This window comes from Phragmites australis, chromosome 7 (assembly GCF_958298935.1).
Source record: "Phragmites australis chromosome 7, lpPhrAust1.1, whole genome shotgun sequence".
NCBI classification, from domain to species: Eukaryota; Viridiplantae; Streptophyta; class Magnoliopsida; order Poales; family Poaceae; genus Phragmites; species Phragmites australis.
The window spans coordinates 29,446,544-29,468,874 of record NC_084927.1 but is presented as its reverse complement, the minus strand read 5'-3'; the positions used below and the strand labels follow the sequence as shown (position 1 = coordinate 29,468,874).

The 22,331-nt window shown below is 42.9% G+C and overlaps 3 protein-coding genes and 1 pseudogene across 5 annotated transcripts; 1 reads left to right on the top strand and 3 right to left on the bottom strand.

Annotated features, from left to right (window-relative positions):
• The first annotated feature begins 586 nt into the window (after positions 1-586).
• On the top strand, positions 587-4,032 carry LOC133923586 (uncharacterized; annotated as a pseudogene).
• Positions 4,033-4,674: 642 nt separating this feature from the next.
• Positions 4,675-10,119, bottom strand: LOC133924626 (ABC transporter G family member 11-like). 2 transcript variants are annotated; one of them, XM_062370249.1, is made up of 11 exons: positions 9,607-10,119; positions 8,325-8,614; positions 8,078-8,249; positions 7,849-7,971; positions 7,623-7,751; positions 7,323-7,517; positions 7,107-7,193; positions 6,752-7,024; positions 5,984-6,091; positions 5,199-5,901; positions 4,675-5,043 (listed from the first exon to the last, which is right to left on the bottom strand). In XM_062370249.1, exons 1-10 carry the CDS (start codon positions 10,048-10,050, stop codon positions 5,569-5,571), a joined length of 2,154 nt encoding a protein of 717 aa, XP_062226233.1. In that variant the 5' UTR covers positions 10,051-10,119; the 3' UTR covers positions 4,675-5,043; positions 5,199-5,568. The 2 variants fall into 2 exon arrangements, with proteins under 2 accessions (XP_062226233.1, XP_062226234.1); XM_062370250.1 differs by lacking the exon at positions 9,607-10,119 and adding an exon at positions 8,819-8,941 and having other exon boundaries at positions 4,677-5,043.
• Positions 10,120-15,983: 5,864 nt separating this feature from the next.
• Positions 15,984-17,764, bottom strand: LOC133923585 (uncharacterized). Its single transcript, XM_062368865.1, has one exon. The coding sequence runs from the start codon at positions 16,478-16,480 to the stop codon at positions 16,076-16,078; it is 405 nt and encodes a 134-aa protein (XP_062224849.1). The 5' UTR covers positions 16,481-17,764; the 3' UTR covers positions 15,984-16,075.
• Positions 17,765-18,191: 427 nt separating this feature from the next.
• LOC133924625 (UPF0426 protein At1g28150, chloroplastic-like) lies at positions 18,192-22,070 on the bottom strand. Of its 2 annotated transcripts, none has more exons than XM_062370247.1 (4): positions 21,947-22,070; positions 21,736-21,864; positions 20,961-21,139; positions 18,192-18,412 (listed from the first exon to the last, which is right to left on the bottom strand). In XM_062370247.1, exons 1-4 carry the CDS (start codon positions 22,013-22,015, stop codon positions 18,322-18,324), a joined length of 468 nt encoding a protein of 155 aa, XP_062226231.1. In that variant the 5' UTR covers positions 22,016-22,070; the 3' UTR covers positions 18,192-18,321. The 2 variants fall into 2 exon arrangements, with proteins under 2 accessions (XP_062226231.1, XP_062226232.1); XM_062370248.1 differs by having other exon boundaries at positions 18,225-18,412; positions 20,956-21,139.
• Positions 22,071-22,331: the final 261 nt, after the last annotated feature.

Sequence of the window (22,331 nt, the reverse complement as noted above, 5' to 3'; positions counted from 1 at the left end):
ACCCGCACCAAACCCCCACACCGGCAAAGATATAGGATCACGTAAGAAGACAAAAAAAAAAAAAAATAGTCTCATGATTTTTAGATTAGCAAAGAGTAAACAATGCATTTAACTTGGTTTAACAAATAAAATTTCTCACAAAAAATTTTAAATTTTTTTATAAGTATAAATACTTTTATCATGTAGATCATATTATAAAGAAGTCTACAAAATTTGTTTCACTTAATTTGAAGCTCAGATAAATTAGTTATTGATTTTACAAGATTGAGCCATTTTTAGGTTTTTTTGTTGAACTGCGCTGAAATTCGATAAAATCGCTCGATAAATTGAGAAAACCGAGCGGTTACCGACCTAAACTGCTCGGTAACCGACCAAATAAAAATGCGAGAAAATCGCTCGGTAACCGACATAAACCGCTCGGTAACCGACCAAAACCGAGTGGTTACCGAGAGGGCAAAAACACGATTTTTTCGCAAAAATTCAAATTTTGTCAAATGAATTTTCTCCGAATTTTTTTTAAATTTTTGACCGGTAACCACATTTACCGCAAGATTTCGATAACCAAGCTGCAGTCGGTAACGTGAACCTTGTCGCCGCACACCGAGAAGACGGAGGCAGAAGCCGCCACCGCCGCGGAGCACAAACCATGAAGTTCAAGGCCTTCTTCACCGATGAAGATATCTCCCTCCTCGACAAGCGTAAGCCCCAGCATCACAAGAGCTCAGCCTCCACCCCCCGCCCCCCTCTCTCTCCCGCAATTCGTCGAGCACGTGACACGCGCCCCCGCGATTTTCGCCGCGAAGGGTTCCTCCCGGCCATGGACAAGGTGATCCGCGTCTGTCACGTCTATCTCACGCCCACGCAGGTGCTCCTCCACAACCTCCTGGGGGCCACGGCCACGGGGCCCGACGGCGGCGGCCCGCAGTGCGTCGCGCAGTTCGCCAGAGATCTCCTCTTCCGTGACTACAGCCTGTCGTCACGGAACGGGAACCGCATCGCCTTCGCCGTCGACGGCGCGGCTCCACCGTGCGCTCCGCAGCGTGCTCGCCGTCCACGCGCAGTCGCCGGCCGCCGGGGACGCCCCCGCCGCGAAACAGGCGAGGCTCGTCAACAAGCTGCCCGCAGAGTCACGGTCCGCCCCGCCGTTCCTCACGTTAGAGACCAAAGGCGCCCGCGCGGCCGTCGTGCAGGATGTGCCCATCTCGCGCCCTCTCTCCCGCTCCAATGTCGAGCGGTTGCAGGCTGCCCTTGACGCCGCCCAGGAACTCCCTCAGGTGTGTAGCTTTCACGTGGCATCTTACGACTCACAGTGCCTTACGTTCATCAAAACCGGAAATGGTCTTATGGTTCAGTTTCACCAGATCAATTCGGATTCTTATGTTTTAGTGGGATTCTTTTGGTGCTGTATGGATGAATTAGCGTGATGAATCTATGCACACTTTCCTAGTTGAAAGCTTGTTTCATGTAGCAAATGATGTTCTGGATTCAACTCTGAATTCCTTTTTTCTGTTTAAACGTTGAACTACATATTCACTTTATTTGCTACTACTAAAGATGTTTTGGTTCTTATAGAATGGATTCAGGCATTTATGCTAAGCACTAACCAGTGCATCTAAATACAATGTAGATCAATGCAGCACCGATACGGATACGGGTATCGGTATCAGCCCGATACGGATACGGGGATACACTATTTTTCCGGAAAATCCGATACGCGGATACGTTTTACTATTTTAAAAAAAAAACATAAATAAGTTATCCCCATATTCTACTTAAATTCTATTACATAACATACTTAAAAATCTCAATTTAGAGCATATTAAAGGACATGAGAAACAATACAGTAAATCTATTCCAGTACAACCTGAAGAAAGAAAATTGGGTCTGGTTCACCGAACAGAGACGTAACAAAATCTTCCTATTTCCTCAACGATGGCCTGTGCTGTGCTGATATTCCAAAATGCTATAGGCAGGCAAGACAGATGAAAAGGCATTGCCAGAATACAAATACGAGCCACTTAATGGACCATTGGACCATGTACAATCACTGTGCAGGACTACACATTACAGACTTAAGAGATATATCTTACACACTTTCGAGTATAATGAATGCATTACAGCCTAATGGATGCCCGATGCCCTTCAAAATATCTCAAAGTACTCTGGCCTGCACACAGAACAGAGAAGGAGAGCAGATACCAGAGAGAGGGCTACTCACCAGATCTGGAGAGCGGTGCTGGCTGGAGGGAGTGGAGGCGCAGAGGGCGGGCGGCATCTAGCTGCGAGCGCAGCCACGCGGGCGAGGCGACATCCGGCTGTAGAGGGTGGGGCTGCTGACGACTGGAAGGTGGCCACCGGCGTGGTCGCGACCAGCGACGGCGAGACGCTTCGTGTGCTGGCGGTGGCTGGCGAGATCTGAGAGCGGAGAGGCGACTGCTGAGATGCGGTGAGGCACTGCACGCGGTGGAGAAGAACGGGGAGGTGGCCGGCGACGGAGAAGACAGGACGGTGAGGCACTGCGCACGGTAACTGGCCAATGAGGGAGGCGTGCGGCTGCGACTAGCGACTGGGCGGTGGGCTGGGCCGTATCGGAGATACGTATCCCAGACGCCCAGAAGTATCCGGCCCAGGTATCCGAATTATTCATATTTATTTTTTTTCGGATACTCTATGGATACGTATCCGCCGCGTATCCAGAGCGTATCCGTATCGGACACCGCATCCGACACGGATACGACCCCTGGGTGGCGTATCCGTGTTTTAGAGATGTAGATTAACTCTATTATTTTGTGGGAGATTTCACAATTTGTATCGTTAAGAAAATTTATACATATCCACTTGCCTGCAAAATACTGGACAGGGGCAACCCATAGTGACAATAGTCAATAAATTGTACCAGAATTGAAAATGTTGAAATACCAAAGATATCTTTTGAATAGTTTATGTTTGCAACTGCATTTTAAATGCTCTTTTGGCGTGGAATTTAGTTATGCTCTCTATTGGGGGTCTATATTTGTTCAATTTTATGTTAATTAGTCCAAAGGGCCAAAGCCCTGCGTTGTCACTTTCATGTTAATAAATAAGCCTAAAGCGACCTTTTTGCTTTGCTGTAAATATCCCTAATGGGTGTTGATGCATGGTGGGTGTCCTTTATGCAGACTCTAGTCCAGGTTCCTGATCTACCACAGTTCCAGAGCTTAGTGGATCGTCTCAAAAATGTTGGTGATCTGCTAACTGTAGCTGTTACCCAATATGGCGGTCTCCACCTACAAGTTTCCACTTCTCTTGTTACGGTTGGCTTGGAATTCAGGAAGCTTCGCGTTCTTGGTGATCGTCGTAAGATATGGCACTAGATAGTCTCAGTCAGCATGAACTTCCTTACATTCCATGAACTTCCTTACATTCTGACCTCCTTGTTGTGTATTTCAGCAAATTTACCTGTCGGTGATCAAAGTTTTTTTTGCCTAATTATGTACAACCTAAGGAACACCATTATAATCGTAGTGTAATATAAAATGTAATTCGTTAGCTTATCATGTTACAATTATATACTTTTGAACGTATGATTGTAACTAGTCTACCTAGTGGATTGTAATTGATAGTTTTTTAAATTGTAAATGGAGGTAACGTAACACTAAACTATAGTGTGTGTATATATTGTAGTAGGGGTTTCTCCTACTGTTTTCCCTAAAAAAACAATTAGATATGGATTTGCTATAATGGTTGTATCTATATGACTACATATTGTGTCTTGGTTTAATATAAATTGCTTTTTTAAAACGATAAAATAGGCTGCCTAGGAGGAACTAGGTGATTTTTTAATTAAGAGGAAATAAGCATTAAAATTCGAGTTGAAGAGGACTAAAACTGGGTGGTCACTGGAGTCACCTACACTGCTCAGTTGCATGTAGGCAAAAGGCTGATGCGGCATGTTATAGGTACAAGTTGATGCGGACCATTTTGAACGTCTTTAGATACTGGGCATTTGCAGCTCTAGCCTTTGGTGGCAACCTGTTATGGCATATACCATCGTATTGGCATATACCATCGTATTGGATCTTATACTGACAGCAACGTATTAGCGCCGTGGCATTACTATTATGACAGCTTATATGTAAGCTTACAAATTCGAACTGTTCAATGCTATGGGATTCTGTTTTTGACAATTTCTTCCTGCTTCAAAGCCCTATTTCTTGCCACTATTGTTTTGTATTATCCTCCAGCATAAGTGTAGGGCATCATACTGCCCTTTAGCATGTACCTTCCAAAATACTAACTTATAGGCCGTTAACTTTGGCCGTTGATGATTCATTGAAGCTGAATCTTGAGGAAAGATGCATATGGTTTAATCAATTTTCAAATGTAAATGTTATTTTCCTCGTAAATGCACCAGGCACATCCAATTCAGGTCATCTGAAACTTGACACAGTGAGCTTGTGCACCGATCGTCTTACTCAGATTCTTAGCTATCTATAATCGCACTTGAATCAAAATTCAATGGAATTTTTCAGCATGACCATCTTAATATGTTTGGTTGGAGATGGTAACTTATGATTATCTTGATGCTCAATATAGTTTCGAGCTGACAATAGTGTGGAAAAAAAATTGAAACAGAAAATCCAAAACAGAACTGCTTCACAAAAATGAATCGGATGTTATTGTTGCGAATCTTCCTTTGAAGATTTTTGTTGAGTCCATGCTCTCGACTGTTTCACCCACCCTATTGCGTTTGCTCTGACAAATTTCCGCCTGCATACCACATGATATCTTTGCTGTCACTCTCATCTGGTGCTATTTATAATTGCCTTCTGCATCTACCACCATTACTGGGGCCAATATCGAACATAATGTTGCCTTACAGGCAAAGCCACATTTTATTAGTGTCCTGGAGAAAAATTAACCAAATGGGATAGAGCTTTGAATCCATATTCCATGTCCTTGGCCTGGCATAAGGGGGACCAAACTAAATCATTGGCATCGTGATCCTGTACTAGCGATCTTGATCTGGCTTGAAATATATAGCTCGTGGTGGTGCTCACTGCACTGATTAAGGTCGGTCAGTAACTCAGTTAAATGATTCCATGTGAAATGGTCGGTTATTACAGACACAACTTAAATGATTCCATGTGAAATGGTCGGTTATTACAAACACAACTTAAATGATTCCATGTGAAATGTTTGGAAAACTGTCAAGTTACCTAATAGCAATTATAACATTGATCTTGTTGTTAGTTTCAAATGGAGCAGTTATTGTTCCCCTTCATTATGTAGTACTTCTTTCTGTGATCATACAATGCGTCATCTGAGCCATACCCTTGGGCCTTTAGTGCTTCAACCAATTCTTCTTCTGTATCAAAAGAAGACAATCAATTCTGAACAATGAGTTATGTGTCACTCTGCATCTGTCTGATGCCAGTTTGCTCACATTACATGTACGTATACCTGTACTCAAATCAGCTTCAATTACAAAACGTATGATACCAGTTTCTCTGATCTTAAATACAATATATCACCAAGAGCTGGGGAGAAACGACCTATTTCTGCGACCCAAAACAACCAGTTTATCTTCTAGCTTTCGTTGGGACCAAGCTCTGGATCCACAACATAGCCCCTTAGGGAAGGCGTCTTGCCAAAGGTAGAACAAGGATCTTTCTTATGAATCCTTTTCCTCGCAATGTGCCCCCGGATCCGTGGCATCACGTCCTCATTTATCTTGATCATGAGGAAAAACAGGATGCGGTAGATGAAGATCATGCTGAAAATGACCGATAGATCGATCCACTTAGATCGGTCCACTCTGATCTGGAAGATGTACTTCAGTATGAAGTCCCCAGGGATCTTGGGTTGGTCTGGGTACTGGTTATCGAATACAAGACCCTTCAGGTCATTCTGGCATTGTCCCTGTTAGATGTAGAGTTTGATGTCAAATTTCAGACTGGAATTTAGTGTGTATTGCTCTACTCCTGTGTGGAACCAAATTTACCTGCAGTGCCCAGTAATGGAAGCTGATGTACTGCATGGGGTATCTCCAAAAAGGCTTTGGTATGTCGTGTGGAAGTCTGAAGTATCCAGATACAAGCATAAATATTCCCTGTCCAAGGAAAGTAGTTAGAAAATTTCTTCTTGCCAAGCACCAACATCGGAAATTTTATGGGAAGGAAATTGGCGTTTCTTTTGTGTTGGCATGAAACTATACTACATTACTGAAACATTGGATAATTGACAATGTATCTTCTGCAGTAGCTAAAATTGATCAAATCTTTTTTGATCTCATACTGTCTTAAGTTGCTGAAATTATACTGGAATACTGGCCATTGTGCAATAAAGCTGCAAGTAATACACTAATACTGCTCAGTACTGGTTTTATATGACAAGCTTGACACCTTATTGGATTAGCACATGTTAAAATCCTTTGATGTATCCTGGCCCCAGAGAACCTTACTGAGTTTTGGAAGTTCTCTAATTCATGAATACATCTTAAATATCACATGTTTCTACATGACTTATGCCATAATAATGAAGGCTTAACAACTGTACTAAACAAAAAGTTCCAGCTTCCTTGTGTTTTCTTTTTCTTTTTCCCATTTATTCAGGAAAGTCCTTCAAACCTCTCTATAGAAGTTTTTGAACGAGATTGAAAGCAATGCAGCTAACATGTTGAATTACAGCCCCGCCCATAACATACCCCAAGCAATAATAGGACTATTAGGGGAATAAAAAACCAAATGGAAAATTGGTAAAATCGTAATACCTGAATTCCGGCCCCTATGATGATCCCCATGAGAAAATTGGGAATGACACTGGCAATTGCCATCATTAAGCTCTCGACCACGGTGACACTGGCATACAGGTTCAAGATGAAGAAGATATAGTGTGTGAAACCAGGGTGGAGGCGCACCATAAAGTAGCATATGGTTCCCGACAAGAAGCATATCAGAATCAGGAATGGTGCTGCTGATATGGTGTTGCTGATGACAAATGCCGCAACACCATAATGCCCATTCAAACGTTCCCGCTGGAAAACCTGTATAAATGAAATGAAGGAAAGGTGAGCAAAACTCTCAGCATTTCTAATTGCAGATGAAATGGCATTGTCTGAATTTCACCTTCATTTCCTCAACAAACGAAGGGAATCCTCCAATGGACATGAATGTGACAAATCCAAAGACGAACGCAGCACATGCACCCCTGGCCTGCAGAGACAAGGTAGTAAATGCATTACAATCAACCATATGATTCATGGCATTGCTCATGCGATTACATTATTGAACATTCATATCAGTCCAGCCTTAGAAGTCGCTGATCAATTTCTTCATGCTTACCAGGATGGATGAGTATTTTGTGCCAATGTCCAGGTAGATTGTGCCAATGCAGACGGTCACGAGGAGGTAAATCAGAAGCCTCAGCCAGTAATACCCGAAGTCCCGTGACATGTTGATGAATGAGCGCTTGGTCAGGGTGCAGGCCTGCATCAGGAAGCTGGCCTGGCTACCACCTGAATCCAGCACCGTTCCTTTCTGCAACGAATGGCATGGGTAGTTCCTCAGGTCATTTCCTGTCCCCGGGTGCAATATTGATTATGTGGACACGAAAAACAGTTGCATATGACTCAGAGCACCTACTATTCGCGAGATATCATTAACTTTCTCCCTAGCGGCGTAGTAATATTGGGACCTGCTGTAGGATGCAACCAACTTCCTGATGGCTTCTGATGTGGTCATCCTATCCAGAGGATCGTCAGACCTCTCAACCTTTTCAATGAATGCCAAACATTAGATCATTTGCAGCACAGAATAAGGTCTCAAAGTTTACGGATTTTGTCGATCGGTCGATCTGTTTGCTTATTACCCTTGCTTTCATCGATCCTTTCAGGGTGGCCTTCACCTTATCGAAGTCCGAGTTGACGCACCTCAGGAAATGGTCCGACGGATTCCTCAGAGGCGGGCAGGGGAAACCAGCTTGAGCAAAGAACTGCAACGGTGCAAGGTATCAGTCGTTTAACCAAACGTACGCATGGTGCTGACTGTGCTGTAGGAGCATAGTTATTCACTGTTTAATCTGGCGAGCAATCAATCACCTCGCATGCTTCCGATGCTTGGCCGAAGTAGACGGTTTTGCCCCCGGACAGCAGGAAGAGCATGTCGAACAGCTCGAACACCTCGCTGCTGGGCTGGTGGATGGAGGCGATCACTGTCCTCCCGTCCCTGGTCAGGCCCCGCAGCGTCTGGGTCACGAAGAACGCCGACGAGCTGCGCAACCACACAGCGAGGCATAGTTAATTCCCGGCCGGGGCGACCGTGGACGTGGAGGCGCCGACGTTTTACCTGTCGAGGCCGCTGGTGGGCTCGTCGAGGAAGAGGAGGCGGGGCCGCATGAGGAGCTCGAGGGCGATGCTGACGCGGCGCTTCTCGCCGCCGCTGACGCCGCGGAGGTGCCAGTTGCCGATGACGGTGTCGGCGCAGTCCTGGAGGCCCATCTCGACGATGGTGCCCTCCACCAGCGCGCGCTTGTCCTCCCGCGGCATCTTGTCCGGCAGCCGCAGCAGCGCGGAGTAGCCGATGGTCTCGCGCACCGTCAGCGTCCCGATCAGGTTGTCATCCTGCGTCACGTACGCCTGCACCCACGCACCAACGTTCCTGATCAGTCTCCGGCAATCTCTACTTGCAGTACGTGCTCGTGTTGCATAAAATCAAGCGTTCCAAGTAGGTAATCAACGAGTGGTAAACATTCTTCTTTCCATGCTGAAAGAAGTAGAATTTTGTTCGCTTTTAAACCTTCATTCTCAGCGCTAAATTTACCACAAAGCTGTGGACCAAACCAGCTGCTTCTGCATCCACAAAAACGCGTCCCCTAAAACTGGTAGCGAGACAGGCCCAAACGCCACGGCAGAGTGGTTCGTGTCATCATAAACTCGCAGCAGGAACATGAGAATGAATCCGGCTGTCTGTATTTATGTTGTGTAGGTGGAAAGTGCTGGCACCATCGATCGGGCAACCGGAGCGAATTGAATTGATGCACCTAACTGCATTACACGCAGCTGTGGGGATAGCTCTACGCGTAGCTTTGCATTCACCATCTGGGACAGATGCCAAATAATCAAGCCGAATCAATTGAAACGGACGCGTATCCATCACTAGTGACACCGTGCAACGTGCTGGGCTGGCCGATCTCTCTCCGTCGAACGGTACGCCACAGCTACCACACACAAAATGAGCCAATTGCCTCTCTTGGGGTACTAGTACGTGAAGTGTGAAGTGTCTACTGTATATTATAATGTACAAATTCATAACCACGCGCGTTTCTTCTTTTTTTGAGAATCTGCACAACCACACTTAGCAACAAAGGTTACCGCTGTTATAAACACCATGCAATATTACCAGATCCTGATCCGTCAGATATGCTTTTGCTACGATGTTCTGGAATGTCAGTTATGGAGGATGATCGAACTTGGTCAGATTCTACCTAAGAAACCTTAACGGTACTGCTCCTATATATGGATGTAGCACGGGATAGTTTGGATGTTTGATGCCCAAAAATAGAGCAGTGATTTCGTCAGTTAAGAGTATTGGCTTAAGTGAAGCAAGAAGGTGGATGCTGTGGATATACCGCGGCGCCGAATGATAGCTTGGTCTTGCGGCCGTTGAGGAGCACGTTGCCGGAGAGGAAGGCGTTGGCGGCGAGGCGGCCGGCGAGGGCGTCGAGGAGGGTGGACTTGCCGGAGCCGGAGGGGCCCATGAGCGCGGTGAGCGAGCCGGGCTCCGCGTACCCGGTGAGCTCGTCGAGCACGGTCTGCGTCTTGCCGGGGCCCAGCGCGACGGTGACCGTGAGGTCCTTCCACGTCAGCCTGGCCGACACGTCGCCGATGAGCGCGGCGGCGCCCGCCCCGGTCAGCGCCTTGCTGTCCCGCCACAGCGTCTCGCTGAGCGGGCTCAGCCCCACCACCATGGCGCCGCCGGCTGCCGACGCGTTGGCCTGCAGCTCCACCATAGCCTGCCCGGCCGCCGCGGACCTCCTTGTCGTGTCGCCCTCTCCCGATCTCATGACTGGCATGCGGCGGGCAGCGGAGCGGGGAGGGAAGGGGCGGGGCCAGGGACTGGAGAGGCCGGTCGATGCGGTGGAGGGGCAGCGCGGCAGGAGTTATATATTGGAGAAAAGCATGCATGGATAATAAAGATGGAGTGTTAATTGATGGATGGAGCAATCAGAGAGGCCATCACTTAACAAACTGCCAACCAAATTGTCTTTCTTTGGGCTTCCAACAGCTGACAGGGATACTCATCCTCTACAGTGCTTGCTGGACTAGCAGTAGTAGTATCTTTTGGAAATAAAATTATAGAATTACTATTAGCATGAAAACGTTGAATTGGTGCATTTTTTTTACCACTCCGTTTCAAAATACTCTCTGTTCTCAAATAGATGTCATTTTAAAATTTTGATTTTATTCTCAAATAGATATCGTTTTAAGTTTTCTAAGTTGTGTTCTCCAAAAGAGCCACTAATTAAAGCTCTTGGAAGTTAGAGTATGATTAAATGAGCAACAGGTATTACTTTTATTTTTTTACTTGTGGTTTAGGACAATGATTTGGTCTCTAATGCATGACTTTGACCATTATTTTTTAAGTATTTGTTATCCAAGGTTATCGAAAATATAATTATTTGAAAGTGTTTTCCATTACAAATATACTAATATCATTTGTATGTCATAAATCTAAATATTTTTTTTATAATGACTAAAGTTTCTAAATATTGACTATACACATCCCTATATGTGAGTATTTGAAAGACATTAAACATAACCGATAGTAACATTCTTCAATCAACTAGTACTATGAAACTGGATCAAACATAACAGTTATCACATTTCACCTAGTTGCCCAATTGTGTGATATTTAAACTTAGCTTAAGTTTTGACTTTCAAGCTTGTGGTCGTCCTGGAAGCAATGCCTATTCAGGAGTCGTACGAACGTGAATTTGCACAGGCTAACATATTTTTTTTCTGTATTATTACTCACTATAGTTACAAATGAGTGTCATTTGAGATACTAATATGGTCACCAATATACTAACTTGGACCACTGATTATTGATATAAATGTATGCAAAATATAGCAAAGTTATAATATTTGAAACTACTTTTCAACACAATTCTAGCTATATCATTTTTAAAAGTTCAAGTGAAATGTTTAAAAAGACAATGATTGTCATAGTTTAAATGGGTTGACAATATACAACTCAAAATGACACTCTTCTGTGGCTGGAGGGAGTACTGGCTGAAGCATGTGATGGAAAAATTCATGTTTTTAAGAGTTTCAAGCTTGTGAATTTGTGATCGCCCTGGAGGTAGTTCTCATGTAGGTGGAACAAATAACACTCACAACAATGAAAGAAGACATTGTGAAGATTTCAAAAATCAAAAGCAGAGTGTGGAATGTGCAATCACTTCTCAAACCGAGAAGTCGCATATTGAATATCAAGATCGTTTGATGGCTGTTATTGGTATTGTAAGGTTCCTTCTTAGGTAAGGTCTTGCATTCTGTGGAGATGATGAGTCTAAGAGTTCAACAAGTAAGGGTAATATTTTTTAGTTGTTGGAATGGTTTGCTCTATCTGATGTGATCAATGAAAATGCACTTGGAAATCATAAATTGACTTCTCCTAAGATCCAAAAACAATTGGTAGAGGCATGTGCTAAAAAACTACACAAGTCATCCTGAACGAGCTTGGGGATGATCATTTCTCTCTACTTTGTTGATGAGTCCTGTGCTGCATCAGTTAGAGAGTAAATGACCGTGATTCTAAGATTAGTATTTAGCCATCATACAATTCTAATTTGAAGTATCTAATCATCATGAAAATTCTAAATTTAAATGTTTCAATTTGTAGGTTTCTGAACCCAAAAGGGGAGATTGTGGAGAGATTGCTTGTGATGAGCATGTTGTTGATATCATCTTTGATTCGCTGAGAAGATCTTTAGATAGCATTTTTGCTAAACACAACTTATTCATGTCTAGATTGAGAGGACAAGGGTGAGATGGTGCCTCAAATATGCGTGGACAACTAAATGGCTTGGAGAAATTGGTGCTAGATGATAATTCTCATGCTTTTTATATGCTTTATTTTGCCCATCAATTTCAATTAGTTGTTGTTGCTGTTGTGAAAGGAATTTTAGGTGTTAGTAATTTGGCTATGCAAATAGGATTGTGAACAACCGTTTAAACTTCAAATCAACAAGATACTCCCTCCGATTGTAAATGTAGGTCGTTTTAGACTTGTGCACAAGGATTAAGAAAGTAGATCAAATTATCTTGTTGCCCTTCATTTATTCTGCATTGGAAAAGATAACTCATTTATTTGTGAGAGTGGTAGTATTTATTAAACAAGGGCAAGATGTGAACAAAAGAGAAAAAATACATAGAAGTTCGAGAATAATTTATATTTAGAGAATAGTTGAGGAGGCTAAAACGACCTACATTTACAACCAGAGGAAGTATTAGAGAGTCTCTAGCGGAACTGAAGAAAATCGTAAGAAGTTGACGCCAAGATCGCGCTCTGTAACTGCTATGCACACGGTAACTGACCAGCTCTTATAACAAAACTGAGTCATCAGTAACGAGCCTTTACAGTATACATCCATTATGACTTATTATAAGTGACGGATCGTAACATGACTCGTCACTGATGACTGATCTAGAGAGGCTCATCATTAATATGTTATGCATTACTAACAGCTGTAATTACGACTCGTCACTAATATTATAAATAACAGATAACTTTATAATATATCACTAATAATCTATCATTAATAACGGATCAGAATTTAGTACTGACTTGAACCTATATAAGTAATAGATCTTCCCTAAAAGTTCTTTAACGACGTATCATTAATTTCTTATCTTGTTCATCTGTTTTCTTATCTTGTTCATCTGTTTTTCACTAGTGACGGGGCAGGCCACGACGAGAACACGTTACGGCGTGACACACTCCACACATGGCACGCCGCATGTGAAGAGGAGAGAACAGGAGATGGATGGGATCCGGTAAGGTGTATTAATAGTGCACTGGTAGTCGTTGGTGTTGTACTTTCATAGTTTCATTGGCATACCATCCGACTCTCCTTTATCCCCATAATTCTCGGTTCTTGTGCACGCGTTCAATCGCCCCGTCTCCTTTTTCTTTGCGTCTTCACCGGCGGATGCAGACGAGAGCGAGCGACGGCATGCCCTTGGAGTAGTACTCCAGTATTTTCTGCAAATAAACCTGAGCATATGACAAACCTGATATGAGCAAATTTCATGAAGTAGAAATTAACCTCTGTAGTTCTAATAGTGTTTCGATTCAAAACAAGCCAACCATTTCCCCCAACAAATCTTGATCGCATGACGGTAATTGTGCTGAAAACTACGTCCAGGTTTTGAAGTGTTTCCAACTAAATCTGATACTATTGATCTCAGAAAAGGATAGCTAAAGCTACTGTAGTAGTAGTGTTCGACGTTCGCTGCATGCATGGCGAGAGGACGCAACGGCGCCACCTGTCAAATTCTGCTGATTAAACTCCGAGCGCTACTCCATCTGGCACCAGCAGCCAGCGGTGATCGTGAGGCATTGGTGACAAAGGTGACGAGAGAAAATTGCCTCCAGCTTCCAACCCCCCCTGAACCCCCACGCGTTGCCGCTGCAAAGTTGACCGGCGGCCGGCTAGACCTGGCGGTTGGCGCGCAGGCAAGCTAGACAAGCATCGCCGCCGGCTGCTCGGTCAATTGCTGAATCCAAAACTCCGTTCAAAATCTCACACGGTTGACTGTGGCCTGTTGCCACGGCAAACTCCCAACAAAACAAGACGGCCGTCAGGGTTCGACCGGCACCTGGTTGTCCTGCTCCACATACGCAGCACCAGGCTATCAGCAGAATTAATGAGCCGCGAGGAGCGAGAGGAAACCTCGGGCCTAAGGCAGGCACCGATATAATGGGAAACATCGCCATTGGTGTTGGGCACCGCCCACGGACGGACGCAGGCGCGCGTTGTTTGTTGCGGTTGCACGCCAGCTCGGGCGCCGGGCAAGTAACGAGCTCCGGCCTCCGGGCGCGGGGCAGCTGCCTCGAGGCACGTCGGCACGTATTACGTCGACCCGCACCGGCTGCGCAGCAGTCTACCCGCCCTCCTGCCTTCCCCGACCGAGTAGTAGTAAAGCGCCGGGGTTCCCATGAAAAGATGCGCAACTGCGCGGGATGACGATGCGTTGCGGAGCCGATCGCAACGGGTCGCGTGCGCGCAGGGCTTAGCATAGCTTATATCGTCGGAGAAGCCGTGCACGCGGGGATTTTGGGCGGCACCTGTTTGTTCTCTGCCTGGGTCCCTGCCCTTGACCGTCATCATAGCTATCTATAGCTAGTCAGTTCTACGATTTGGGACTGAGAACGTATACTGTACACAAAACTCTCAGTTTCTATGGGACTTGGCTCAATCCGGCTACAGTATCTAAAAATGGCGTCAGTATACGAAGCTACCCTTATTTTCTTAGAGCAAGTGCAACAAAGGGCGTATATCTAAGAGGAGAGAGAAACAATTAGTGTTAAGAAATAAATTTTTAATGTACAGTGTTTATATGTTGTTTCTTTTAAGTCCCATAAGATAATTAATGATTACATATAGTATGATAAAAATATTATTTTGGTCGTGAGGTCAACTATGTTGCTTTACGGGGAAAGGAGGGTGAGTAATTTTTGTTCATGAAGAGCGCAGATTATCAAATGTTAAGAGAGCATAAGAAATAAACTGTGACATATTAATGCAATGTCTTACGTCTTGGATGACCGAATCAATCTAGTTTTTCAATAAGAAACTAGTTTCATCATTCTCCTCTTTAAGTAACTTGCTACATCAGTTTTTTTTTTACGTGAACACCTAATTAATATTAAAAAATCAGCCATGTAAGAGTGTTGGTAGAGCCTAACCTGCTTACATTGTACTTTTGCACAAGAGAGACAAGATAAAAAGAGAATATTAAATACACCTTATTGTACGTATTAATTATCTTTAATATTATCTAAAGATGATATGACATAACATAAAGATAACAACGGTCTCTATTGTTGAACATGCTCTTAGAGTCATCCTTGTACGGGCAGCTACCTGCAGACCTGCTGCACTTAATTTGGGATCGATAGGACGATGGATGTTGCTGCATGGGTCTCTCAATGATTCACCTTTAATTTTAGTCATAGAAAGCTTCTTAGCTAGTTTTTCTTACATCCTCTCTCATTTAAGAAATGATAACCTGAGTAAATGTGTGAAAGCAAGATAAACGTGAGAGAAATCTCATGGCCAAGGTTGAGCAGGCACTACACCCTCACGTGAATCGCTCGGTCATGAATTTTGACGGATGAATCTGGCGTTCCGTCGTGAAAGAGACGACTTTTATTGTGCGGTGCACCGTGCACATCGGTTCGGGTTGTCTGCAATCTGCGTAGCAAGCGGAAAAAGGAATTATTATGGCACCCAAAGCTCGGACTCTCAACCGCAAACCATATACAGCATTCGCGAAGTCTCTTTCTTTTCTAGCTCAAACATTTAGGTGAGATGGGGATTCAGCAAATGAACACGCTAGCTACTACTCTCTGCTGAACAATCATGCCTGTCATGGCGATCTGACACCATCCGTGGCACGTGGCTCCTTGATCGAACGTGTCGATGGTTGGCAGTTCGTTCGGCCTTCCCGTCAGTCGTCAGGGAGCTCAAGCCTGAACGGCTACAACCGCATGGCCTTTGCAGTCAACGGCTTCTTTCCCTACATGACTGCTACACAAAGTGCCAGTGTACAGTGGAAGTAAGCGTAACAATATTCAAGTGGGAAAACTGAAACCAAATTCCAAAACGCACAGATGGAGTAGTACATTATAGAATTCACTACCTTCTACTGCATGGACAAGGGTTTAGATCTTTATTCCACTGAACCTACGACAAGAAGTTATACCAGTAGTCCAGTACCAGACTACCAGTAACACCACGACTACACGGCAGCTGGGAGCTGAACAGAAGGCTCGAAATCCACGGGGAGTGGAGACCGACGACGAAGGATCTAGCAGGTGGGCACGCACTTCTTGCACTTGACAACGCACCGGGAGGGGACGTGGTTGAGGCTGGCGCGCGAGGCGCCGTAGCACCTCTTGCCGCAGATCACGCGCTTCTTCCGGCACATCGCGGCGGTGACGCAGCTCACGCTGGCGGTCTTCCTGGGCCGCCTCCGCGCCGCCGCGGCCCTCAGGTTCTTCACCTCAGCGACGTCGTCGGTGGACTTCGCGGTGCGCCAGCCGGCCGAGCTGAGCATGCCGCCGGCCCTGGCGACCAACCCCCTCAGCTCGCGGCCCACGATGGCGGGAATGCTGCTGGTCTCGCGGGCGGCGGCGAGCGAGAGGCTGCTGGCCGTGGCAATGGCCAGAAGGAGCACTATCACGAAGCAAGAGCTCTTCATGCTCGCTGTCATCTCGATCGTGATGTTACAGGTTCAGTGAAGATGAACTCACGTTAATCGACACTGCTAATTAAACTCTCTTATATAGGCGAGAGTCGTCAGGATGGCATGGAAACATCTGCATGAGCTACCTAATTGCAGTGAACATCAAATGCGTGGTGCCGAATTGGCGGGGCGTGAAGCGTGAGCCATGTCGATGCAACAAGAAGGAGAGCACGCTTTCTAAGTTTCAGCTGGGTTGGATCGAAGTAGATCACCGGTGATCGGAGAAACCATAAGATGGCATGCAAGTTCTTGTTCGTAGACTACCCTGCTTCCTTTCCCTTGCAAAATTCCTGGGAAGCTTGATGAGCTCGAGCTGATTGTAGACCCTTTTGTCAAGTCACTTGCACGATTGTAGCCCAAGTAAATTGTGCTCCTTGATTGTACAAGTCTTCTCAACATGCCATGAAGATGGGTGTACTGAAAGAGACTTGTCAGCAGCCAGGGCACCTCTTACTTACTATACCACCATAGTATACTAGCAAAAAAAAGACTTATTTCGGCTACTAGGTGTCTGTCCTATAACCAGCTGATTAGCTGAATGTAAATCAACGCAGAACAGTGATGCAGCAGAGCTTTCAATCATGCTCTTACGACGTGACAGGAAGAATAATTGAAATTTCAATATACTAGTACTAGTATGAAAGATTGGACTCGTCTTAAAAATAATGCTAAATAATGTGACATGCAATAAATTTAAGTTGCATCACTTCAAGTATGTTCTATCCATGCTTTTCTCCCCATTTCCAAGTACATTTGCTGCAGCAAATAAAAGTCTGTTTGACAAAACTCAAACTCTAAGATATTTTTGGAGCTATATATTTCTAGCTCTAAAATTTTTATAGAAATAAAGCCGTAGATATATTAAATGTTTGAGTGAGATAACTTATTTTTATTTTAAACTAAAAATAGATATTTAAATTATTTTATTTTACTATATAAATTTTAAATTTGAGATGGAACCGAAAGCTAAATCCCTACCAAACAGGGCCCTAATGTTACTACCAGGACATTACCCTGCATCCCTGGTCAATTTATTCTTATTTTCATCGCTTCAGTGCCTTTAATACTCCAAATTAGTTATGAATTATGATAACCCATATGCTATTTCCCATGTACCAGAAATGCGTAAGCATTCAAAGGAAATCCTTTTCCAATCAGAAGCATAAAAAGTCTCGTAGAAGAAAATTAAGTCATCATCAAGTAGTTAGTGCTTGCATTGATTTATCACTCGCGTTCACGTCAGTGGCTTCAGATTCAAATCAACAATAATCTATTACATATATTAAAGTTGCTGCAGCTAATGTTTATATAGATCTTATGTATGTGTGTGTGTGTATATATATATATATATATATATATATATATATATATAGACACACACACAAATACGTATATATATTCACATACACACACACATATATATGTATGTATACCTATACATATACATACATACATACATATATATATGGACACATAATTTTTTTGTGAAACTCCAAAAAATAGCGAAAGAAATAATAGTTATATTGATAAATCTGCTAAAATAATCTAAAATGCATAGAAAAATATCTAAAACTTAAAAAATAGGAAACAAATTTATTTAGATTCATATTATTACCGTCTACATATTAAAATTATATGCATGCTTAAAAATACCACTGTTTTCTTCATAATTAAATAAATATGTTAAATATTAATAAATTCATAAATAAATATTGAGATGTCTAAAAATAACGAATCTTATTTTTTTAGTTCCGGAGCGCCAACCACACTACGCCATAACAGCTCGCGCGCATGTTGGAGCTGGAGACTCAGGCGAAGGATATTCTGCAAGCCATACCTCCTAGATCCGTGTCCATCAGTGGATTAGTTGGAAAGCACCGCCCAACAGCCTGATTAGCCCTGCACGGTTGAGAGGAAGGGAAGAAGACACCAAATGGCGACGATTAATAAATTGTGCAGCCAAAAGGAAAAAAGAACGGTTCAAAGTTCGTCAAAGTTCAAACTGAACTGTGGACTAATACAGAGATCTTCAAATGGAAAAGGGAAATCCAACGACTAATTAAACAAGCTTTTTATCAGTCAGTTGCATTGGGGCATCCATGCATGAAAAGCAATCTGCCCAACCTTCATATCATCTGTCACTGGGAATGGCACAAAAATGTCCCAACAAACACAGAACAAACACCACCCATTTTAATTTGGAGCCACAAATGACCAATCTCCCAGCAAACACAGAACAAACTTCACTGTACCATAGCTGATGAGTCTTGGTCAAACTCCACTCTCCAATCACAAAAGAATGATACATGTAATCAAACTTTATGAACATGATTATCAATGTCTTTTTGTGCATCTAGTACACTGGACAGTAAAATGATATGTAAATTTGTCTCAAAAAGTACCGTAATCTTTACTATATCATAACCAAAGTTTGTGGCCAAAGATGTGTTTTGGGGACCGTGTAGATGCAAGATACCACTCGTTTGCAACTGTATGTAGTAATTAATAGTACCAAATATTCCTACAAATGTGCCAAAACCATCTATGTGTGTCTAAATGAATCAGTGGTGAGAGAAGCCAAACAGCATGTTATAGAGGGAAATATGATGACCAAACTTCATGTCCAGATGTACACACAAAAGCATGTAAGGAAGAGAATAATATGTGGGGATATTTATCACTTCAAGAAAACGGGATGAAACGAGTGTCCCACGAAACAAGAAAGCAGGAGACAAGAAGGGATGAATCCAATACCCCACCAAGCTCATATGGAATGAAACCTTTCTTTCTTGTGAATGCAAGAGAAAAGAACACTGATTAACAAACATTTTCAGTTTTTCACAGTGCATAAACTTACCCTCCCTTAACCTATAATGGGAATGAGAATGACACATACCCCGAACCCAGAATGTTCATATTTTCCAACAGATTATAAATTCCTCTAGTTTTTTCAGCATTAATATTATATGTCAGGGAGACATGATAAGATCATTGGAGGTTTCACCGTTGAAGCATGGGAGTTGTTTACATACATAGCATCATCCTGGACTAAACCAAGAGTGTAGGACACAACAAATTAAACAGTCCCTAGCATTCAAAAGAACAATTATCTCCAGAATACCTCATGCAATACATCAGTGAAATGAATAATACTTTTACTGGACCTTTTCTCTTATTACAAAGAAACCCTGTTCTTTCTCAGCAGGAACACTTCCCTTTTTTCTCCCCACAACAATCTATCTAAGACACCGTTGTTTACAAGAAGATTTCGGTTATATTGCTCACAAACTCTATCTAAATCATCCAATGGAAATGCTAATATATTTTAGTTCTCTTCAAGTTTGAGACATGCAAATAAGCAGCAACACTCCATCAAAGCAGTTTATGGATAAAGAAAATATTGTTTTTTGTTTTCTTTTTGAAGGGTAGTTACTAGTTATTATAGTGTTTATGGATAAATAAAATATTGTTTTTTGTTTTCTTTTTGAAGGGTAGTTACTAGTTATTATAGCAGACTGCTATATTTTTTTCAGTCCTCTATAAAGCTGCTCAAAACATTCCCATTTCATGAATCAATAAACTTTACTTTCAGTAAGATATACATAGTCCAAACTCCAAACTCGAAAGTGATGTCCACTTAAATCCCATTCAACAGAAACCCCATGCAAGATCCTTTTTCCATGTCAACTGATGGTTGGTCTTAGAAATTCAGTTTAACACTTCGCTTGAAGCCAAATAGCCAATGGATACACAAAGGCCAACAATATATCTTTTTATATCAGAAAAATAACAAGAAAGACAGCACAAGGTGACAAAAAATATCCTATTTTTTAAATAAATCTGTAGTGCAGGCAAGATTCGGCTGCGGAATAGTTAATAGTAGGGAGTAGAAAGGCCAAATGATGTTTGATCATCCAGCTATCCACTAATACATGTAGGCCTGAAATTCATTTTATTGTTGGTCAAAAAATCATTCGATGTAATAGGTCTGAATTACAGCTCCTAGTCAACAACACCTTCCACTTCATACTATAAGGCTCCAACAAATCATGAGAGTCAAAATTTGTAACCTTCACGAAACAATTGGTGCAATCATATGTAGGCTTTGTCACACAAAAAACAATAGTATTACTATCAGATTTACATTTGAAAAAGGTTTTCATATGTACATAACCTTTTAGGTACCTAATCTACTGTGAAATGTACTAATGGCCAAAGTTTAGTTTTAAAGACCATGTTTACAGGAAGGTGTCTTATGTAATATCTGAGTAGTAGCACAAAATCAGGAGCTAGGCTTTGGTATCATCAATACTGATCCAATGTTTGATTTAAAAACAATATAATCACATAAACTTGAGCAAGCATTTGATGACTCAATGTTACATTCAGGATAACTTATACAAGGAAAAGATGTAAAGCGGGACAAAAGGTAGCCAATGCACCTCACTCAATCTCAATTTGTTGAGGTGCATCATTTTGACTTCCCACACTAGATTCTTCAGTGCAGTTTTCCTCAGCTATTCCAGAAGCCTCTACTGTTTGAGTGATCCATTCCTTGAGAGGATCCTCATTCAGGTCAAGCCTCAGGAGACCAGCAAACACACCACCCATGAACGCCACTGGCTCCTACAGACATGGTAGGTAAAATATCATCATTTATTCTTGCTTCTACAAGCAAGAACAGTAAATTCCAGGCTACATAGTGTATTGGTATTGTTTGATGAATGCAACTAAAGTTTTAGCTACTCTTCCTGAAATTCAGCAATTTTCCATTTCTGCAAAGCATTCTGATTTCCAAAACTTAATGGAGTTGGAAGACTAAATGACAGGCAAGCGTGAAACAGTACATCTAAATATCAAGTCGAGGGTATAATTTTGCGGTTTTGCCTATACTGATGAGGGCTCTCATTGCATGGACACCTTAGGTTAAGATGCTGGAAAAATATAATCAAAATTTAACTCCAAAATCAAATTCTCAGCTTCACCACTATCGTGCACATTGAAACAGTTAGGTGCTTCGACTGTTGCGTAAACTCGCCCATTTTGCAGGCAAACCTTTACAAGTGTACAGAGGACTACAATACTACATAGTATTTCTACATGACTACCAGTACCGCAAGAACCGGATTGAATAGTCAATTTCACATTCCCACGCAACTAGAAACTATCTACATCCCCAATCCTGAATTAAAAAGAAACTGAAAAAGTAGGAGAAATTTCACCTTGATGGCTTCTAGGAGGATGCGCTCGTCCCCGAGAGGATTGAAGCAAGCTCGCACGACCCCCGCCACTCCCTTCCTTCTCCTCGTAGTCCGCCCAGCAACCGCATGGGGAGACGACCTCCCCGACAGCTTGAAGAAATAGAGCAAAGCGATACCCGGCTGAACTCTTGTGCAGGTACGCGAGGGTTTCAGTTCTAAGCGTGGGACTTACCACAGCGGGACCTCGCAGGTTAGGTTGGAGGAGAGCAGGAGCTGCAACAACAGCAGCAGAACTCGCCATGATAAAAAATATCTCTGGACTCTCTGGACTCTGGTGTTCTATTGCTGGACGCGTATCCCCTTACTTGGCTTTACAAAGTCACCGTAAAACACAGTAATATAAGTCTGGTAAATAGTAACCGGCATTACTACTGTATCAAATTACTGTAGCGATTCTACTGTTTATAAGGTACCGTAGCATATAATCTGGTACATCAATTCCAGATCTAATAGTTTAGAAGGCCTAATGTCACGGTACTGTTCACCTAGAGGATACGGATTCCTCGATTGCTTGGGACGTTTCCTCGCCTTGGAACCGGAGGCAGAGAAGGATTTTT